Source organism: Bacillus rossius, chromosome 1 (assembly GCF_032445375.1).
Source record: "Bacillus rossius redtenbacheri isolate Brsri chromosome 1, Brsri_v3, whole genome shotgun sequence".
Classification (NCBI taxonomy): domain Eukaryota; kingdom Metazoa; phylum Arthropoda; class Insecta; order Phasmatodea; family Bacillidae; genus Bacillus; species Bacillus rossius.
The window spans coordinates 32,044,571-32,066,599 of NC_086330.1; the positions used below are offsets into that span (position 1 = coordinate 32,044,571).

Genomic DNA, 22,029 nt, shown 5'->3' on the forward strand with positions numbered 1-22,029 from the left:
GGGGTTATAATCCTTAGTTTCGGCAATAAATAAATCACTGCGTATTGGATGTAACTTCAGTGATCGACATTCGTTCACGCTTACCTAGCAGTATGAGCAGCAGCAGTATGGATGGTCCAGCTGCGAGTCCCAAGTACAGTCTCAGGAGGTCGGACCCGATGTCGTCAGCGTCCTCGTGGTTCTGCACGGCGACTGGGGGGATGACGAACCCCACGGCAGCGCCGACCTGCGGGAGCATCAGCCACGTGATGGGGGGTGCTGTCATAACTTAGAAACACACAACTTAGAAACACACAACTTAGAAACCATAACTTAGAATTTTCTAAGTTATGATGGTTCTAAGTTATGACTTTCTACGTTATGACGTTTATAAGTTGTGTGGCTCTGTGTTGCGTGTTTCTAAGTTATGCGTTTCTAAGTTATGCCAGTTCTAAGTTGTGTGTTTCTAAGTTATGGCAGTTCTAAGTTGTGTGTTTCTAAGTTGTGATAATTCTAAGTTGTGACTTTCTACGTTATAACGTTTCTAAGTTGTGTGGTTCTGCGTTGCGTTTTTCTAAGTTAATGGCTGTCCCACGCTGAAGCGGGCCTAGCTGTCCCCTTCACGCCCAACATTTCAAACTCAATACAAGTCAGTTTTGTATTGAGATTGCTTTGTAGAGAGTTAAAATTTATAATATATATACACACACATTCATACACACACATACATTTTGTTTAGAAAATTATACTTTGTTTTACGTCTTCGCCTCTGACCTCGCCCACTGCCATGGCCCTCTATATACATTCTGGGCCTAACCACCACCAGATCTTCAGTTGTTAGTCGCCCTTGTAGATGGCTGCTACAAGACACGCTGAAACGCCGTGCCACGTCATTATTTCCACGGACGTGGCATAAACGCAGAAGCCAAGGAGTAGTTTGGTGACTGGTTGCAAAAGCCTGCGAATTAGATTTCAGCCTTATTTTCGTGTTCCAGTTATTATGCATTTATCTTAGCCAAATATCACTGATACGTGTTAGCGAAACAGAGTAGAATGAAATCAATAATTGATGTTGTTATGATTTCAGGCCACTAGAGAATGATATTTACGAGGCCGATTGTATAATCAGAGTAGAATGAGATAAAGAATAGATGTTATGATCAGTGGCGTAGCCAGGATTTGTGTAAGGGGGGTGTTAAGAAGCATGGCCCCCCCCCCCCCCGTATTAAAGCGGGGGTTCCGGGAGTCCTCCCCTGGAAAATTTGGATTTTAAGGTGTAAAATAGTGCTATTTTAGCAGTTTTGGGCTAAATTTAAATATTGTAATGGTAAAAATTTTATTAATTTTAATATGAAATTTGTTTGAGTGATGAATAAGAAATTAATTAAAGATTTGGTGCTAAAAGAGGGGGGGGGGTTTGAACCCCAACCCCCCCCCCCCTGGCTACGCCCCTGGTTATGATTTCAGGCCATTAGAGACTGATATTTACGAGGCCGATTTTATAATCAGAGTAGAATGAGATAAATAATATATGTTTTTATGATTTCAGGCCATTAGAGAATAATATTTACGAGGCAGATTGTTGAATCTGGGCAGTGGAACTTAAGAAAGCGCAAAAAACCTTGTTTAAATCTGAATATAAATTAATATATTTAAACCCCTAAGTTCTTACTGCTTGTTCGTAAACATAACATAAACATTTCTGTTTGGTGGTTTCTTGTAGAAATTGAGATTAATTATATCTAAGCCACTTGCCTGGCTGAATTCCTGAGGGTGATATTCAAATTTTTAAAACAAACATAGCTTCAGACATTAAAAAAAATTTAAAACTAAACTTCTACTCCGGAAATAGTGGTTTAAGTTACAGAGTTCATCATTCTATCATAAAATTTAGGCATTGGCACACTCTTAGTTCATACAACTTTGTCACCCGAAGATATGGCTATTGATAACATTTATTTAGGTTTATGACCTTTGGTACCCAAATACACGTCTTTCAACTGCCTGAGACGCATCGTTTCTACGAACCCCCACGCACGCGAACGTTTCAGCGGCAACGACACAAAGATATCTCAACGCACAGATGCAAGCAACCAATATTCGGCCGACTTCTCCCGACATCTACTACTTGAATAAGTCACGGCAGTTTGTGTTCGCTGGTCTTCATGCGTGTGTTATGTCATGCAGTACTGGAGGGAACATGTGGAGGACTTCTGCCAACATGCAGCATGATGCGCTTACTTGAGAGCTTTCCTCATGTACCAACATGAACCAGGCCGTGTGTCCTCTCATGTAGCCTACATCAAATAAACGAGCTGTAAAAATAACATGCTTTATGTTTTTTTCCTGCTGACAATTTTTCAGTGTACTGCAATGGTCACTCTGTATTGATAACTTATTTTACAGAGTTTTTGACGCGTGCTGAGTTCTTACTACAGAGGTTGAGAGACACGTTACGAATACTGTCTATTTAATGGATCGGAGTCTTTATAATGACTAGGATATAATGTTAAATAAAAACACAAACTTTATATGTTATACTATATATTTTGCTGGTCTTTTATCTTGGAGTTTTTTCATAGACATTTTAAAATTACAGTGATAAACATTATCAAGAAAGTGAAGGACAGGGCCCTTTGTACATTATGTACTTAATGTAAAAAATTAGATTTATTAATAATCGATCTGAAGTTCATCGAAGTGCTTCGTTGATAATGAAATAAAAATAAAAGTTGGTGCTTCCCTTAAATACAGGAACTCAGCAGATGTACTGGAAGCTGTGTATTGAGGAGTCATTCTCAGGACAGAAGTCAAAGTGATGCGGGATATCATTGAAAGAAAGGAAACCTGCGGAACAAATCATGCAGCGAAATTTACATCAAATAAAACACAAAATCCGATCCAAGGTCATTATGATACGGGAAAATGGGGGGTGTTGGGTGTTTCGATGTTAAGAAACATATTTCACTTACCAATTATGTGGGTAGAACTCATGTCGTCAGGACGACGGGAAGTTGGAACACATGAGTATCTATGTTCAATCAAGCGCATTGCACAACACACGCGAAGAAGAAAAAATTAATAGATAAAAGATACCAGCACATAAACTACATCTCGAAGCGAAGAAGATTTTGGGAAACTATCCCATACTTGAACGACTACACGCTGTATCAAAAAACCAGCACTAGTAATTGTAAAATAAGAAGAACTCAGATAAGCACGGTGGTCGCGTCTCGTCACGATGATGTTGCGATAGATTCCCTGTAATGGTTTCGTGGCGAAAGCCAAAGGACACGGGATACTTAGTTGAAAGCGCACTGGGAGGCAAAAGGCAAAAGCATGTACTGGAGATCGGGCAATTCAAAATTGGGAGTTTAAGGGGCCAGAGTGGGGGAGGGGTAGAAGAGACGAAAGAAAGAAATTTTAACAGGAAGTAGTTCGCGGTAGCCTAAAAGCTGTTCGGGCCAACTACAACAGTTACGAAAAAGGACTTATGCAAGAGGCGAGCGGGGAAATATTTGGCGCCGGCAGAGTGCAATCAACGTTGACAAATGTTTTGGCGGGATTGTGGCGTGATACCGGGACGGGAGAACGACAGGAAGAGTGAACGCAGCGCACTGACAAACAAGAAACAAGGCCCTAATGGAGAAATAAAATTTCAGGCCGAAATGATTGAAATAATAAAAGTGAAATCAACCGAAATTCAAATTCCCATAAAATATACCAAATAAATAAAGTTAATTCCTTGTGAAATTTTAAATTAAACAATGACATAAAATTACCTAAATGAGGCATAGTGCGTTTCCTCGCCTGAAGTACTGTGTTTACTGCTGCGTGGGCAGTGTATGCTTCATTACCTCTGAAACTAACGCATGCTTTGTACATCAAACTGGTGCGTTGTAGGCAGTTGCAATAAGAGGGGTGTCATTGTACGTTACGTCATGTACCTCAATAAAACGGTATTAAATATACATATAACATCTGATAACACAATAATTGCACGCCACACGAGGTGTCCAGCTCCTAGTTAACATAGTGAAGAACTCCTCAATGGTGGGATTCATCCACACAGTTGCCCGGGTTAGAGCTCACGCCTTCCCGAATGCAAAAAAAAAAATTTGCTTCTGTGACGTCGAATATTTGCCGGTAATTTAAACTGAATCCATAATATAACTTCAAATGATAATTATTATATTATTTTATCGTTTGAATTAGTTCTGGTTATTGTTGTTATAAAGTTAAAATAAAGTTTATATTTCACTCCTGGCATGCACTAAGAGCATGAAATTGTGTATTATACATTAAAAAAAAAATTTCAATTTTTGAAAAAATTTTCATGGATAAATACAAATTCAATAACCCCCCCCCCCCCCTCCAAAAAAAATCAGGTTTCTAGACTTTTTTTAAAACCAAATATGTAAAGATTTTCGGAAAATATCCTTGAAGTAAAGAGCCCCATACAGACTGTATGGGACATGCGGACCTGGATGCCGAAGACGCCGAGGGCGGTGGCCGTGGACACCTGGCCGGGCCCGAACCACGCGGCGGCCACGGCGGCGGGCGCCCCCAGCACGAACACCTGCGCCGCGCCCAGCAGCGCCTGTCCCGCCAGCGCCACGGGGAACCGCTGCGGCGAGGCTGACAGCGCCTTGAGCCAGGCGCCGGCCGCCGTCAGCCCGGCCGCGCACGCCAGCGTCACCCGCAGCCCCTGCGCCGGCCACACACACCTCTCTCTCTCTCTCTCTCTCCCCGCCAGAGTAGCAGCAGTTCAGGAGAGAGAGAGAGAGAGTTAACACTTTTGCCATCGGGCTTGTTCCTAGTGCCTAACTGCCACACCTGCACAGTCGCAGCCACGGCCAATGGCCTCTCGTTGCAACAAAGAAAAAACAGCAGTCAGTTTTATCATTGTTCACCATATTTTTTTTGGGGTATGCCGAATCAGGATCTGGAGTAAAGAAACAAAATTTTTCTGGTGCATGTTGAGATTTCCTGTGTTCAAAATTTTCACACAATTTTTTTTTTGTGTGTTTCACTAATAATTTCAGCTGTATATTTATGTAGTAGCGAAAACATTATACGTTTTTTTTTTTAGTTTTTAAAGTATACTACGTTTTACACAATTTGAGCTCAATTGCAGCTCTGGAACCAATGGTACCCGAGTTACAGCACTTAAAACATTAATATATTTTTTTTTTCCCAAAAAGTGAAATTTTAGGTTTTGGGTGAAATTTTGAGCCAAATATTGGGGAACATACTGTTAATACGAGAGAAATTGTTAGGAGTGCAGTTGTAGCAAATAGATTTAGCTTTAATTGAAGTAGAGAACAACGCCTGTAGACCCAATGGTTTACCCATAGTTTACAAAATCAAATAATGAGAAAAATGGGATTTTTGGATGATTTGTTCTAAGCCTTTTCTATGACTTGAAAACTTCTCTAAAAATGTAGATCTTCAAATAGCAATTATAATTATATTATAATATTATAATATGTTATAAGTAATTAAGATCTCAAGATATTATTATAAGCATAAAAGGAGGAATACAAACCAAGGAAAAACATGTGGATCAAACCTCTGAAGGGTCCTTCAAATCATTATTTTGTTTAGAGGCCAGGTGGTCATCCTCGAGCAAGGGGAGCGAGGAGAGGGAGGGGAGGACAGTTTACTGTCGATGGGAGGGAGAATTAAGCACCAGCATAGCCACCAGGTGTAAGTTAGGGCTAACATCAGTGTCACAAATTACTTAATCAGTTGAAATGTATTGTGGTGTGAAATTAGGATCTATTGAACAGCACGCAGTTGCCAGGGAGGCAAGAGTTAAGAGATACAACAAAGATGCCTGCATAATGTTGGCTTGGTTTGAGCAACATCCACCTTTTCCAGAAAATAAACAGCTCATATCTATCAGTTCAAGGATTGTCAGCGACGAAAGAATCAGTTTCCACGTTTCCAGAGACGTGGGAACGAAGGTGGATAGTTTAAGACAGTAAAGTTCAAACGGAACGACCGAGTTAAGACTCTAGCTACAATGATCGAGCATTCACGTCCATGACACGGTAGTCATCGTCAACCCAATCACTCTTTTCCAAAAAAATGATTGTTGCCAACGAATCTGGAGGAGTTACAGGAATTCTTAACGTATCCCATGACATTGTTTGGCGAATGGGGAATAAAGAAAGGAACGTAATCAAGTCTCTACAAGTGTTTCAACTCTGTGACAGACACTCCAGTAGATGGGCAAACAGTGCAGTGATTGACGGAGGCTTCCTGGTGCACCGCATGGTGTGAACAACTGGTCAAACTTTCTCCAACATCTGTGACACGTATATCAATTACATATGCTGACACTACACTTCTGCATCTGTCATTGTATTTGATGGATACTGTGAATTATCCACCAGCACCAAACATTTGAAGTTCTCAAGGAGGGAAGAAAAAGCATGCTGTTGAAGTGGTCTTCACTGAAGACATGTCGCTAAAGGTCTCTCAAGAACACTTCCTGGCAAACGAATGCAATTAAAGTCGCAATATTTAATTGTTGAGAACGTAAAAAAACAGCAAAGTTTTTAAGCCATAGAAAGGATTTAGATCAAATCATCTCAATATCCAATTTTCTCTTTTTTTTTCTTGCAAATTAAGAATCTATCATTAGGTGCACGTGCGTTGTTTTGTGCTTAAATTAAAGTTAAATAGATTTTCTACAACTTCACTTCTGACAATTTTCCTCTTAGTATCAACATGTTCCCAATATTAGGCTCAAAATTTAACCCAAAACTTAAAATTTCATTTTTTTTGTAAAAAAATCGGCAAATGTTTGACGTGCTGCATCTAGGGAACTATGGGACGTACAGAGCTGCGGTTGAGCTCATATTTCTGAAAATTTAGTCTACTTTAAAAAATATTAAAGTATGAACTCCATCAAAACACCCGCACGTATAAAGTGTAATTGAATTCTATAATCTAAAAACGTGCTGTCCATAACTACACGGGATTTTGTTACGTTCTGTGGGTAAACAAGGTGTCTGCTGTTGGATCCAAATATTCTCTATTCTGCAGCTTGCGTATGCGGTCTGTATTCATACTGTGTCTATGGTCTACTATGGTCTAAATATTTTTGGATTCGTCTTCTGGCAAGGTCATTTATGTCTACAACGTAGACTAAAAACGGAGATAAACATATTACTGCAATCAAGCAGCAGTAATATATATATATATATATATATATATATATATATATATATTTGTGGTTTATAAATTGAACACTTTATTTGCTGACTGAACCATTCAAAACAAGTGTCAAGGCGGACCCCGTATTGCAAATTTTTTGAGGTTAAAAAAAATCTTGCAATACTTTGTATGACCAAGTTTCCATACCGAATGTCTTTCATACGTCATTTCTAGCGTATTTAAATATATTTAGTGTTAAATTACTAGTTTATATGGAATGATTTGAACAGAAACGTGTCTGTTGGAAGTACGAATTGTAAAAACAGCACAATCCGATTTTGACGGTTATTATATTACTAAACTGTAAGCTAATTTTGTATACTTCTGTAGACTATAACACAAACAGTGAATAACAGCTTGTCTGAACATTTTTTTATCGACTGACTATCATTTACGTTAACAGTAACACAAAATTGAAGGCTTTCTCGCAAGAGAGAAAGAGAGTGTAATTAATATTCTTTCTTATAAATTTACACAAAATTATATAAACACTTAAACAAAACATTAGTTGGATGTAATTACGCAAACTATCAAACTTATCCATGTTTACAGGGAGTTATACATTACTGGCAATAACCGATGTGTTCAACTTGTTTATTTGTTTACATATTTTACGTACAAAACAAATATATTTTCCAAAACATTTAGCTGCGCCCGTAAAGCGAATTTAAAAGTGTGTTTACAAACAGCATTTAACGAAATGTATTGGTTAGAATTGGAATATTGTAAAATTAAATCTTCCTTAACTGAAAACAAATAATAATAAGTATTTTGATATTAGAAAATCTTTTCTGAAAGAAAACACTGAGCAAATTATTAAAGGTTCACTTGAGCTGAAATGCGTATATTTCGACGCACGATCATGGCAGAGGCTTGCCTCCAAGATTGCAGTGGCTGTAAACCACTCGGGTGCCATCTCTGCGCTAGTGAGTTAAGTAATTCCCCTGAGGTTGAGTTCGAGCCCGCGTTCTTTGTTCCTTTTTAAGGAAGCTCCAGTCCTAAGGAAAATTAAGGTACCTGATGGTCAAAACATTGAACATAATTCTTTCACTGGCAGAACCTGTGTGTTCTCGAGCTAGTTTCCACCATTATGTAGCGCGACAACCTCTGCAATCACGTCACTCGAAATATTATTTCCTATGTTATGAACCATCTCCATTGCTGTGAGAGCACGCACGCGCTTTATATGAACACGCAATTGTTTTAGAAGAGCTCATAACTTTTGACAAGTAAATCACGTAACTCATCAAGAAATGAGATACGTATCGACTTCTGAATCAAACATAATATGTATATTATATGGATTATAATGAATAACCAATCGTTTCTATTCACGTGAACTTCCAGTGGAAAGCAAGAGAGAGAGAGAGAGAGAGAGAGAGAGAGAGAGTATTCCATCAAATATGATTTTAAAATACGCCTCTAGCAAATACACATCTGAATTATTTTACATAGAATTAAGAACAATGACAAATATCAATGAAATTATTAACATCAGAGATTTTGGGTTTATTTTGTATTGAGCTACCGTGCTTGTGGTAAGTTTAATCAGAAGCGTACCAAGAATTTAATTTGGGGGTAGAGAAGGACGGAACCACTTTGCCCACTGTTTTCTTACTGCTTTCAAATTGTTTCCTTTTGCTAGTAGGAATGATAGATTTTGGTAAATATTTTTTAGGATTTTGGTGAAGGCGGGTATACATCCCCCAATTCCCCCCACACACGTCCCTGAGTTGTTACAGTAAATGACTCGACAGGAATACCTTCTTGTCCATCAGCCAAGACGCCGGCACCACCAGCAGCACGTACGCAGCCATGTAGACCATGGACGTCCAGTTGACGGCACTGCTGGAAACGTTGTAGTACTTCATGACGATGTTGGCTATGATGGAGAACTGCATCCAGTGAACTGTTATGTTGGCAGCGCACAGCACGAACAAAGCCAGCATGATCCACCGTCGCTTGTACACGCGCACTTCGCGGTCCAAGGCCATGGCTGTACCTGAAAAACCAGATTAGAAAACCAATCATCTGGGATTTAATCCGGATCGCAGGTTCTTCGGATGGTGATTGCAATGCTGAAGTTTGATTTAGGATTTTTTATTGGACATACCTCATTGCTTGTTACACTTTATGTCATAAGAAACTCAAACCATGTTTTCTGAGGTTTGCATATTCATCTTTTTTTAGGTTTGATATAGAGGTTTCTCATAACATAGGCTACAACGTAACCATAAATGATGTTTGACCAAAATGAAATCCTAGATAGTAGGCTTTTGCATCTAGAGTCACCAACCACTTCTTGATTTCTGGGTTGAAGGGAAGTCGGTGTCAGACATTTCGGCATACCTATTTGCAACCATATTCAAGGGTGATCAACAAGAGGCAAACTGAAACCCAGAAGCCAATAAGCAGCCATCAGATAATACTTATAAAATATGTTTAGTGGAATGAGCACGCTTATTGACAAGATGCATAAGAAATAACTCCAGATTTAGTTGCGAGTTAACTCTGGGAGGATACTAGGAAATGATTGTTCTCTGAATCCCGCTAGCGGAGTCCTCTGTAGTCGCGTAAACTCGTGAGGGGAGGGTCACGTGAAGTTCGATTCATATCTCGGCAGGACTCGCACTTGTGAGCACAGATAGGTCACCCAAGTTGTTCGGATTCCACTGCAATCTAGGTGGTATTGTAGCTTTAAGTCTCTGTCTGCAAGTGAGTGACGTAAAACCTTACAAACAAATACGATAGTAATATTGCTTTTGTTTATAAAGTTATTGTTTTGATGTGTTGTTAGCTCAGGTTAGGGCAAAAATCCTTTGAAACAATTTCTTAAAATATTTTTTCAGCTCATTTTGCTTGTTTGTTTGTTAAATGTTATTTTGTGTCGCATGGTTGTGCACAAAGACTCAAGTTCTCATTGATAACAAAGTCATTAGAGGCGATAACACACAACTATTGGGGAAGAAATAAGCCTTGGTCTAATGTGAGGGGTCGCCCAAGCTTTTACTTAAGTGATTTCTGGAAACGATGGAAACCTGAAATCAGAATGGCCGCCCTGGGATTCGAACGCGGATGCTCTTGAAACGAGTACAGTGTCTCGCCTCTCCGCCACTCTGCTCCTTATGAACATATTGATGCGAGAGCCTAAAATTTGGTAAATGTTCGTAATTGGATGTGTTTGTGTTGCAAACTTTTATAATTACCTATGTTTTTATATATATATATATATATATATATATATATATATATATATATATATATATATATGTATAATTTTGAAAATACGCATAACACTTTGAAGGACTTGGTTCCCGGGAGCAAATGTTCCATGTAAGTATCCAATTGTATTTAAAAAAAAATTAAATTAAATAAGCAGTTGAATGTTTTGTGATGCAATACTGTACAATAGCCAAAACATACATGATTCTGAAACTATAAACTTTGATATACACTGGATACCCAGTACATTTTAAAATTACTGTTCGTATGCAGCATTTTTAGAGTTTCATTAATAAATCTCTAAATTATTGGTTTTCTCAAAAACTTAAAAAAAAATACTTGCTGCTTTTAAAGTTTAATCCATAACTGTAAAACACTTGATTACACGGCCCCTGTTCATGCTATGATTTAAAATAGACATTTATCGTTGCAAAACAGATACGTAATGAATTGTTAACATAATTTATTTATAATAAACCATTGTTATATTATTTATTAAATGTGTAGATCATGAGCAAGAACACTCAAATTTAGAAGCTAATTAATTTAGGAAACTTCCCCGTATATAAATTTTATTTTAAAAAAGATGTAATTTTGTACTTCATATAGTGCTGTATTTATTTACATATATTTAGAGTATTAACACAGTTACTCTGTTATAATTCTGAGACGCAATTTCAACAAATTATTTTTGGTGCCCCTATACCAGTGGTCGGCAGACTGTGGCTCTTTTCACAGGATTTTACGGCTGTACGCGCTGGCTCACTGCGCTGTTACAGCACAAAAAAAAAAAAAAATGAAACGGCTCAATCACAAGGCATGTCCTCGACCTGCCGTCTCCCTGCCTGCCAGCGCACTCGCCGGGCGCTTTTTTATTTTAAAAATTGATTAAAATAATTTAGGTTTTCTTGTTTCATCAGTAGAGCTATACTAATGACTACCATATTTATTTTACTTTTGAGTGATTTTTTTTACTAAGTAGCCTAATTTTTTTAAACGTTTTGTTAAATTTTTTGAATCAAATAAATTTAATTATATATCTTTTTTTTATCGTCTTAAAATTGCACGTGGGTGCGGAGAAAGTACGTGTTGCGGCTCGCAGGCGGATTGGAGACTCCGGCTGGTGTGGCCGGCAGGTGTGCCCCGTGCGAGCGCGCAGAGCGGAGGCCGGCCGCTCCAGTCGGGGCGACGCAGCTGCAGCTGCAGAAGAGCGGACTCACCGAAGCGACGCTGGGACGTCGCCAACTCGCCGCCAAGGCCGGCCGAGTCCGCCGCAGCCGTCCATGTCATTGGCGAACAGCTGGGGCCCCCGCTATTACTCCCCCCACACACGCGAGCACGGCCGCTCTTTATAGCCTCCCGCCGCCGTTCACCGGACAATAAGCCACTCGAGATCACTCAAGCAATGCCCGGTCAGGGCTCGAGCGCGGTTTCCCAACTGCAGGCGCTCCGCGCAGCGAACACTCATTCCAAAACCTTTTTTACTCACATGATGTGATAAGTGCAGAATGTAGAGACAAGATTATATGGTGAATTGCTATGTACTAAATATACTGGCAAAAAATACCTTGCTTTATTATATGGCAAATGCTATTAGTACCTAACTAATTTTGACATTATGACATTGGATCATTTTATTAACGCACAATTTTTATCGTTTGCCAGTAGTAAGACTTGCTTATTAAATATTATTATATTATTAAAGTCCATCATGTCAGTTAAAATGGCACTGTTTTGGTGAAGTGTCATTGAACAAGTAAGTACCGTATTTGTTGAAAATTGCCCTATTTTTATGAATAAACAGAGAGTTCAATAGAAAATGAAAACAACAGCACCGTTTCATTTTAAAAACTAAATTGGCATACAAATAAAGCCATAAAAATAAAATCATGTCTCTAGTAATAATACATCTAGACAATTCTAGTTAAAATGTCACATAGTTTCCCAAAATCACCAAGTAAAAGGCTTGGATGGTTTCTTACAATAGGCTTAGTTGGCGTCGTTGGTAAAAGTGATAAATGTTAAAAGTTTAATTTCACACAACATACTCTAAGAAATTACAGTAAATTGACGGATTTTTTAACAAAATATTCAACTGAAATAAACAAAGAGTTCTTCGGAAATTAAAATAACTGAATATTCGTAGGAACTACGCCGTTTTTCGATTTCCGTGTTGTATTTTTCATTCCAAATAAAGGCAAACGCACACATGGACAAAAAATGTGTTCTTGTTGTAGACTTTACCAGTTTTTAATTTTTTTTTTAATTTACCAAGAATGTTATTCTGGATTCATGTTCAAAGTAAGTGAACCCAATGTCCGTAAATTTACGCAGATAACCGTCAATTTATGTAGTTGCCTGGATAATTTGTGCCAGTTATACTCGAGGTGACGTAACTTCTGGAATTGCAGCGGGCTCCGATTCTGTGCACCAACCAGGTGCTCATAAAATGAGTTTTGCCTGGCGTTCGGAAGTGAAACCACCACCTTAGCTTAATACGACTATCGATGACATCTGTGGGGCTTCTGTACATACGAGATGGAGTCTGGGTTTTATAATCGCTGTTGTTGGCAGGCTCATTTTGAAACACGTTCAAGGTATATAAGAGATAGCTTAATGAGTTTATCGATTAGGAATTTCCTTTGCGATGCCCCCCCCCACCCCTCAAACAAGGGTGTCACTTCACCTCTAAGTCCTCTGGCATAGTGCTGGAACCACAATAGCGCAACGGGCGTGGCACGAAGAACGCGACGCGACATCAAAACATCGCGTTTTTGTGAACACGTGATTTTCACCCGACAGAAAAAAAAAGAATGATTACATATAAAAATATACCTGGAAAACATATTGCAGCCATTAATGTTTACAGATTTTTAATGTGTAACATGTTAGCTCTCGGTACACGGCACTTGGTGGGAGTAATTGCGTGAATGCAACGGAAGTCAAGGAAGGCAACGTGTTACAACCACGGTGCTGCCATCTGTGGAAGATGGCACGAACCAAAGTTCACAAAGTCTTTAGAGTATTAACTGTTTAATGATTTTTAACAAGATGGGCAGTATTTTAATACAGTTCCTCGTCGAAAATCAAGTCCAAAGCCGGCGTTTTAGTATTTTTTCAAATCATTTTCGCTTTTATCGGAGCCGCTTGATTATGTATAGAGTTTAAAATTTATCTCTGAATATCGAATGATTTGACAGTCGACGTAACTGTTTCAGCATAGCATTCTAGCGGCGGGTGCGGAAACTACGTTTGATTCGCATAGAAATTTAGTGTTTAGAAATATAGTTGAAAACAATATTTGCGTATATTTTCACGCTCGGCATTATTTTGAAGAATTCTATGTTTTTAAGTCTATTTTCAACATGAGAACACATGCATTTTTTTCCTTACCGAGGTTTGATGTTACATATTACTGGCGAGTACTGAAAGACTCCTCACAATTTTTTTTTTAAACGACATGTTTAAGAGAAATCTATTAGTTAAAATTTAACGTTCATTTGGAAATATCACTGTGCGTGAACAAAATTGCAGTGATTTCTCACGTATGACAAAAGTGTTATAAATTCACCAATTTAACCTCTTTCGAAAACAAAATTCTGAAGCTCATTTTAGTGACAGCGCGCCCACGACTAGTGGGAAATATAAAAACTTTACAATCGGGAATTCTATCGCGTCCGTGAATTTCGTCGCACTGACGTCACAGATATGTCGAACGTGATTGGTTTGGACGAGTCGCGCTATTGTGATCCTGGCATTAAGGCCCTGTCACTGTCACGCTGTCAAATATTTGTCTCCAGTATGTTTTACGACAGAGTTGGGGGGGGGGGGGGGTAGTATTGGACGGAAAATGTCTTTGTAATTTCAGATAATCTCATAAAGGTTTCATATCATGTCACGCTTCCAAAGTTAATTTTGTGGTCTGAGCTGCCTCAAACTTTTCAATTTTTTCCTCAATTTTGAAATTAAATAATGATTTTAGAGCTGGACGGAAATTTTGAATTTATCTTTATTTTGTCCATTTTTAAATTATTTGAACACGTATAGATTTAAATCACAATAATATTCGTTACATAATGAAATAAATGGTGGAAGATTTCTAAATTTATAGAAAGTAATTTAATTTTTACACATAATTTTTAATTTTACGCATACGACATTCATATTAACATTATTTCAGTCTTGTATTTAACTTTTGTAACCTCTTTAATCGGCCATGTGATCGTCACCATTTTAAAGAATCGCTGAGACGGGAAAATAATGTCATTTCCGTTTTGCACGATTTTGATTGGCCGATTGCATCCAACATCCATCATGTTGTAGAATCCGTTGCTATTTGCTAAATATGTTATGGAAACTCAAGTCATCCAACTTTTCAAATAAACATGGCTGAGGCAACATATTGGAAGGTGTTGGAAGAGAATCTTTGACCGTGTGACAGGGCCTTAAGGAGATGACTGACGTCGACTACGACGACAGTGGCTGCCGAGGACTTGTCTCGGCGGGCTTCGAGGCTGTCTTAATGCTTGCAAATAATTTAACCCCGCATGACTGTGCCCCAGGGTTTTTCCTGTGTCTATGCAGGTTTTACCTGGGCCCAACTTAACTAGTTATAATCTAGATCCAAGATAGGGGAGTTAGTCATAGCATCAATCGCTGCCATGGCTGGCCAATCCCCGCACAAAGAACATGAAGCATGCTACCCTTTCTGCACGGCTGAAACCCAGCATGATTAGGCGTATATACTTCTGCTTGAGACGCACTTTGAGTCCTTCCGGACTCGGAGCCCTCCCAAACAAATACACTTAGTTTTAGTTAGGTTAGGAAAAAAAAAAGACCTCGCCGACAGCGCTCCAGTGACACAGAAAATTAATTACAGTCATAAATCTTTCCCTCAGAATACTTAGGCCTAGTACTCACATGTCGCCGCGTTCACAAGTCTGGAACTCTCGGGTGGAAGCTTGTATGATTCATCTTCGTAGTCCATCGTGGCTTACTGCAAACGACTTCTTGCGATAAATTGCGAAACAGAGAGTTAACTCGTTTCGTAAGGTATATATACATATATAAACATATGTGCCCGTGAAAAATTAAATAAATTAGGCTTGCACAAAACTGTAATCATAAGCGCAGGATTAGCTTATTGAGAACTGCTAGACAAGCCGTCGCGGGGAACAGTTTAGCATCGGAGTGTATACGGTCCAAGGAGAAGGCAGTCGTTCTATTTTGAAAGTCGTGCGCGCCTACTGCAAACATGTGGTGCAATGCTCTTATCTGAACTCCGGTCCCAAGTTTACTGCTATGCTAAGCTAAGAATTAGATAGCATAAATGTTCCCCAGTCTCCTGACTCGGCCTAGATTCGTCTCTAGTGGAGGAGAGAGACAGCGAACCGAAGGGTTTTGGGCTGGATCCGTCTTGCAGCATTCGTTTGTTTCATTTCTTAGGCCCACGGCCATAAATACAGGCCTGAAAAATTTACTTAATTCTCCGTCCGCTCCGTGAAGCTAGCGGCGGCCAGCGAACTAACGGCGCTAGTAGTAGTGCAGCCCGTTATCAACATTGTGTTAAAAGGGAGTTTCTTATAAAAGTGGGAATATTTTGTAAAAACTCTATTTTTAAACGTCGATTACAGTTTAGGTTTTTTTTAAAACTTATTTGGGAGCTTTGTAGGAGATAAATGTATTCGCGGATTTAGCACTTCTAGAGCGCAGCACTGCATATAACAAAATGGAGGGCAAAGACGGCATTGAGATTGTTGATTTGTAATGGATATTTGTGTTATCGTGTGTCTGTAGGTGATAATTATAAAATGTTTGAACCCGTAGTTGAAATGCACGAAATCATGAACTATGTACTTAAGCTGGGTTTATAATTGAAAATTAAGAATTATGAATTATGAATCGTAATTAGTTGTGTACTTAATATGACTCAATGCATGGTAGTGGAATGGTTTATGATTTTTGTGTAGGAATTTTGACGGGTCGTGTGCAAACCACATGATGACTTAAGATTTAACAGAAATGGTTATATTTTATATTTTTCCTTAAGACTTATGATAAGTGCTAATAGAGCACAGTAGAAGGTGGTGTTGGTGTGAAAAATGATTTGCTGGGAAAACAGGTTACAATGTAGTGCAAAAGGAGTTCAAAATACAGAATTATTAGTATCCTGTGAGAAATGAGAAGATACTTGAGAATAAAACATGTTCCTACAAAAAATTAAAATAATTAAAAATAAATAAACATTTTTAGTATTAAATTTCCTATATAGATTATTCTTAAGTGTTTTAAGTTCGCTTTTATACGAGTCTTTAAAAAAATATATTTAAAATGTCATGAATGCTTACAGTTTTTAAATGTATAGCCATTTTATGGTGGCCTGGATTAGATGATATTATCATTTAAAAACTACTTTCTATTTTATATATGTACCTATATTCAAGTTAAATATCTCATTTTTATGGTTTGAGTATGAATTATAGGTTACGAGCTGTAGTATGGTAATTATTTAGTTTTGCCCCTCTTCTTTAAAACAAAAGTAAAAAATTCTGTAAAAATTTTAGTTATTAATATAAACCTTTCTGAATTTATTGCAAAAGGCGGAGATAAGGAATTCCTTACCATTTTGGTGAAATTGCTGTTTATAGTACCCACTATTGATAAGAGCCTAGTAAGTAAGAAGAAAAACAACAATTACCTACCTCTATAAAAGATATCCTCTTTCGTAAAATGATGTTGACATACATACATACATATAGTTGGTTACTGGTTTGCCTATTCTTAAAACATGCGCCCATCGTCTTCTCAACTTCGCGTCCTTAGGAAAACGATGCATTGAAACATTTTTTCCTGAATAAACTCTACAGTCCGGAACTGAGCAATACATTACACAAATTTCTTGTATCTTCCGAACTTAAAACATATCTCATACACTGCTTAATTCAAAAAAATTTACTCAAACCACGAATCCAAAACATCTTGCCATCCTTTAACGCTCCTTGAAACCAAGCATACGCTCCCTTTGTTTATACCGTCTTCGGTGATTCAAAATCAAACCACCAGATGTCAGCCACTTTGCCTGAATGTGCGAATAGCAATAATATTTAACTTTGCCGTAATTGTCAGTGTTGAGAATACGTTTCCCAAACAAACTGGGATCTCCCATAAGAAAGTACGTTTTAAATGTTAACTGTGTATTTAAATAAAGAATATTTGTTTGCTATACATTTTAATCTTCAAGCAAGTAAAATAACGCCGAGCGTGTTGAATATACGCAAATTGGTTTTCAACTATATTACTTGAAGTGAATCACACGTAGTTTCCGCAACCGGCACCAGAATTCGCTGCCGAAGCAGCTACGTCGACTATTGAAACATTTTATTAGCAGGCAGAAATTTTAAACTTTACAATGAAACTGATAAAAGCGAAAAAGACTTAAAATTATTAAACTCAGACTTTGGACTTGACTTTCAACAATAAATTGTATTAAAACTCTGCCGATATTGTTAAGATTTACTAAAAAGTCAATACTATTAAGTATCCCTTTAGCTTGGTTAAGGTTAATTCTACTACAGGTTAGGAAGAAAACGGGTTTTCTTATGGGCGAGTTTGGCACAGGGAAAAATTCTGCCGCTAGGTGCGCTGGCGTAGCGAAAGGGTAACACTTTACACACCGCCATTGAGGGTGAACGTGAGAAAACCGCATTGAAGTAAAATAAAATAGTCGGTATGGTATTTAGTTATGTGCTTTTTGTTTGCAAGAATTATATTGAACAAGTCTTCCGTTAAGAACGTGTAAATTTCACAACTTTGTGCCTTTTGGGCACGTAAATAAAAGCTATACTGCGTTTAAGTTTCGCCGCGAGCAATCTGCATATGAAGGTAAGCAAATATTTGAGGTAAGTTATGTCTGGATGAAAAAAGATGTGCTTGTTTGTTTTTATCGGTTTGATATCACAGTAACTATACTATTTAGTTTGTGAATGTTGTTGATTCTCGGATTAATGGAAATTAGGCGAATAATAACTAAAGTGAAGTTGAGGTCATGACCTCACTTTACCTTACTTCACTTTACCTGCAGGTAAGCTTTGTACTTCAATTACAGATTTACTTGTTAATATAGCAAGCATAACATAAACAACCTTTCGCTTGGTTATTATTCGACTGATTTCTCGGGATATGCGACAGTCTTTCCAAGCTTAACGTAAATTTTATTCATGCCACTAATACAATTTACATACCATATTCCATTATCAGTTACAGCAAGTCCGAATTTAAAATTTACGGACACAAAACATTGGTGATTTACTAAGATATTTAAGAGAAAAATAATTGTTTTTTCAACTTTTCATCGCTTCACTGTGAAATTTGGTTTTCAAAACTATGAGTGTAGTGAGCTTGTATGGTGCACCCATCTACTTGCAGCATTTGTGCTTGTTTAGAAATTTGAAATAGGGATAAAATGTGGTAGGTAAATGGTTGTTCCTTTTGTGCTTAATCTTCAAGCACTATGTGAAGCAAAAATTAAATAATTAGATCAATGCCATTGGATGTGTAGTTTAAAGGGGCGGTTCTTAACTAAACGATTTTACTATTTTTTTTTGTAGTTAGCCTAACTCAACTGACTATTTTAATATCTCAATCGTTGTAATGTAACTAACCTAACCAACTGTCCACACCCACTATTTAAGTATTTTAAACGCAGCTTACTAAATATAACCTAACCAACCATTTTCACAGTATCAAAATTCTTGACATATTTTTTAAAAATTATGTTATTGTAGTATACTGTTTTAACATGTAGAAACGTTAGGTTAGCTACATTAAAATTACTGTGAAATGGAGTGAATGATTGGTTAGGTTAGTTTTATGTGTATGTTGCAGAACTATTAGTTATTAAAATGGAAACGGGACAAACAAAATAATTCAAATTTTCAACCACATGGTTGCCTTCATAAGAGTGGAGAATACACCATGTAGATATGTGTAAAGGTTTTAAGTTGGATTTTTTATATTTAATTTACTTATTTATTATGCTGTAAGTGATGGCCTCAATTTAATTATTTGTTTATTAAATTGAAATCTCATTGCAAAGTACCACACTTAATTAAAACATATATTCTATATCCATGTAATATGTTTTAAAATTGTGAACTTTTATAATGAAGTACCAAAGCTGTATTTTTTATGTTTCAATGGAATTTCACTGAAGTCAAAACATATGTTTTAGAGAAGTAATATAAGCAATTGTAACTATCACGTTTTAAAATTACTAGCTGATTGTTTTTAAATATATCAAATTGTGCTGGAAAAATCAGTGAAATAATATGTGTATTTGTATTACTAAGCCTGCACTAGAATTAATTTGTCCCTTGGCATGTAGTGTCTCTTGCTCCTGCCCTCTCTGTCGTCGCCAGGTGCTCAGAGGCAGGGAATGCTACAATTGATATGTCCATAAATTTGTCCCTATTTTTCATTTTCAACACTGATTACTTTCCTGCATTTCATAACATTTTTTTCTGAGGTCTCAAATATAGTTATTTTAAATTTTATAAGGCAAAAAAATTAAATTCCAATTGCAATATTGAACTTTTCCTATAGACATCACATAAGGATTAGTTAATTAGCTATTATTTGCTTTAAAAAATCAGCAATGAATGTTTTTTTTTAAATAATACATACCTCCAATATGTTTTGGTTGACCTTTGATGTGAGAAGGTAACGAAAGCCAATAGAATTAAGTGTATGTGACAACTCAATGATTGATGTTATCATTACTCTTATTCCACAGGCTGTTGATGGTGAAAGAAACAATTCTGGCTGATATTTGGTGGATAATTCCCATGTGTCAATATACTCCAAGAAACCAAGAAATGTCTACATAAGAAATGATCATTAAGTATTTTTCATGTTCCAATACAGGAAAATCTTTATTGTTAAGTGCAGATTATGAATAGATGCAAATATTTCTTTTAATGTTAAATTATTACTGTATTGTTTTTATATCAGTTATTATAAAAATTAACTAAACAAATAATTCTGAGTAGCCTATTTGTTATGTACAGACATAATATTGAAATATTTCAAAATTTAGAGTTTTACCTTTTCATCATCTGATCCAACAGTCAGGCCTTTCCATGGTTTGTTGTTGTCTAGTATGGAATAAACTTGTGCAACTTTTTCTATGTAATTTACGGTGCCAGAAATATTTTCTATACCAGGCTTGTTACTGTAAAACTTCAAAGCTGCAGCTGTTTCCATTGTGAAAAGCTACAAGCATGAAAATTTCATTATAATTTTTACAGCAATAAGAAATTATTTTTTTTTAAGGTGAGTTTCATGTAAGTTTCTAACCAGTTTTAATAATGTAATTACCCTCAATGTATTGTGTTTGTGTGATAAGTAAATTAAATTATTAAGCTAGGTTGTTTGTATAAAAAAATGTTAAATATAAAACTATACTGGTGACATACAATTTATTAATTTTTTTAGTTCTTAAATATAATGTTTTCATCAGTGATTATTGGATTATTTCAGTTAATGCATATGCCCAATACAAATAACTTAATAATTTAACGTCTGGTGTAGCCTAGTAAGTTGAATTTTAATTTGTAGTAGTATCAAAATAATTAAGTAAAACTTTTGTTGTCTCCCCATGTTACAAATATAAATAATTAATGGTAAAAAATAAACTGTCTATAAAATTATTTTTGTGTACTTATTTAATAAAACAAGTATATATATTTAATTTACAAAATAATTTTTATGTGCTGTGTGCACAGGATATGAATAAATTGGCAGAGTCCATATTTCCCATATCATTCCCAAAAATGCTCTTGGAAGCAAAAGAAAATTGTGTTCATAAATTCATTAGTGCCACTGGTAGTTATTCGGTAAAGAAAACAATGACAAGTACCATTATCGCTTAAATTTTGATGTGTGTAACTTTTATTATGAATAACTGCATTATGGAAATTACATAATTTGTACAGCAATTTGTAGTTACCTGCTACATGAGAGTAACACTTATTTTCTGGAAATTATTTGGCTGTACATGTTTATATGTTTAATTTGGGGCCATTCTTTGTAAACCATTGTGTGATAAAATAGGATTTTCTAAGCCCAGTGTAAATGAATTTTTCAGATTGAAATTAAAATTCCCTTAAAGCTTTACTTAACAGTGATTAAATTAACTCACATAGGTTTTGTTTTATTGAAAAGCAAATACTTTGAAAATTATTATTCCTATTGTAATACATTCAAAATATTTAAAAGAATTTCATCTGTAATGTGTTATATTTCATCTTTTTTTTTTTTTTTTAATTTTTTTCTTCTGAATTGTGCTGGTGCCCAAGTTTTAATAAACATTGCAAATTATACTGCAATAAGGTAATTTTAAACAGACAATTATAGTCAAGTCTTTAAGTGAACATAGATTAACTGAATTTCATGTTACGATTCTCAATTCTATACGTTTAATAATAAAACTTAAATGTATTTCTTTCAATTTTATGTTTTACTTAAAAGATATGAAATAAAATATCATGTGATGCCTGCCCTGCAAATAGAGCACTTTTCTGCCATAATTGTTTTACAGCAGAT

The 22,029-nt window shown here is 36.6% G+C and overlaps 1 protein-coding gene and 1 long non-coding RNA gene across 3 annotated transcripts in view; one reads left to right on the forward strand and one right to left on the reverse strand.

Moving 5' to 3' along the window:
* Window positions 1-15,780, reverse strand: part of LOC134533947 (uncharacterized MFS-type transporter C09D4.1-like) — a 42,545-nt gene extending 26,765 nt beyond the window's left edge. The window contains exons 1-4 of one of the 2 annotated variants that reach the window (XM_063371790.1): window positions 15,349-15,780; window positions 8,970-9,208; window positions 4,463-4,687; window positions 85-226 (exon numbers count right to left, since the gene is read on the reverse strand). In XM_063371790.1, coding sequence (XP_063227860.1) covers window positions 85-226; window positions 4,463-4,687; window positions 8,970-9,208; window positions 15,349-15,415 — 673 coding nt within the window. In that variant the 5' untranslated portion in view covers window positions 15,416-15,780. The remainder of the gene's footprint in view (window positions 1-84; window positions 227-4,462; window positions 4,688-8,969; window positions 9,209-15,348) is intronic. The other variant, XM_063371781.1, reaches the window with a different exon arrangement.
* Window positions 15,781-18,279: 2,499 nt separating this feature from the next.
* LOC134533965 (uncharacterized) lies at window positions 18,280-21,134 on the forward strand. Its single transcript, XR_010075416.1, has 2 exons — window positions 18,280-18,309; window positions 20,219-21,134. It is a non-coding gene; the product is annotated as an uncharacterized LOC134533965 (long non-coding RNA).
* Window positions 21,135-22,029: the final 895 nt, after the last annotated feature.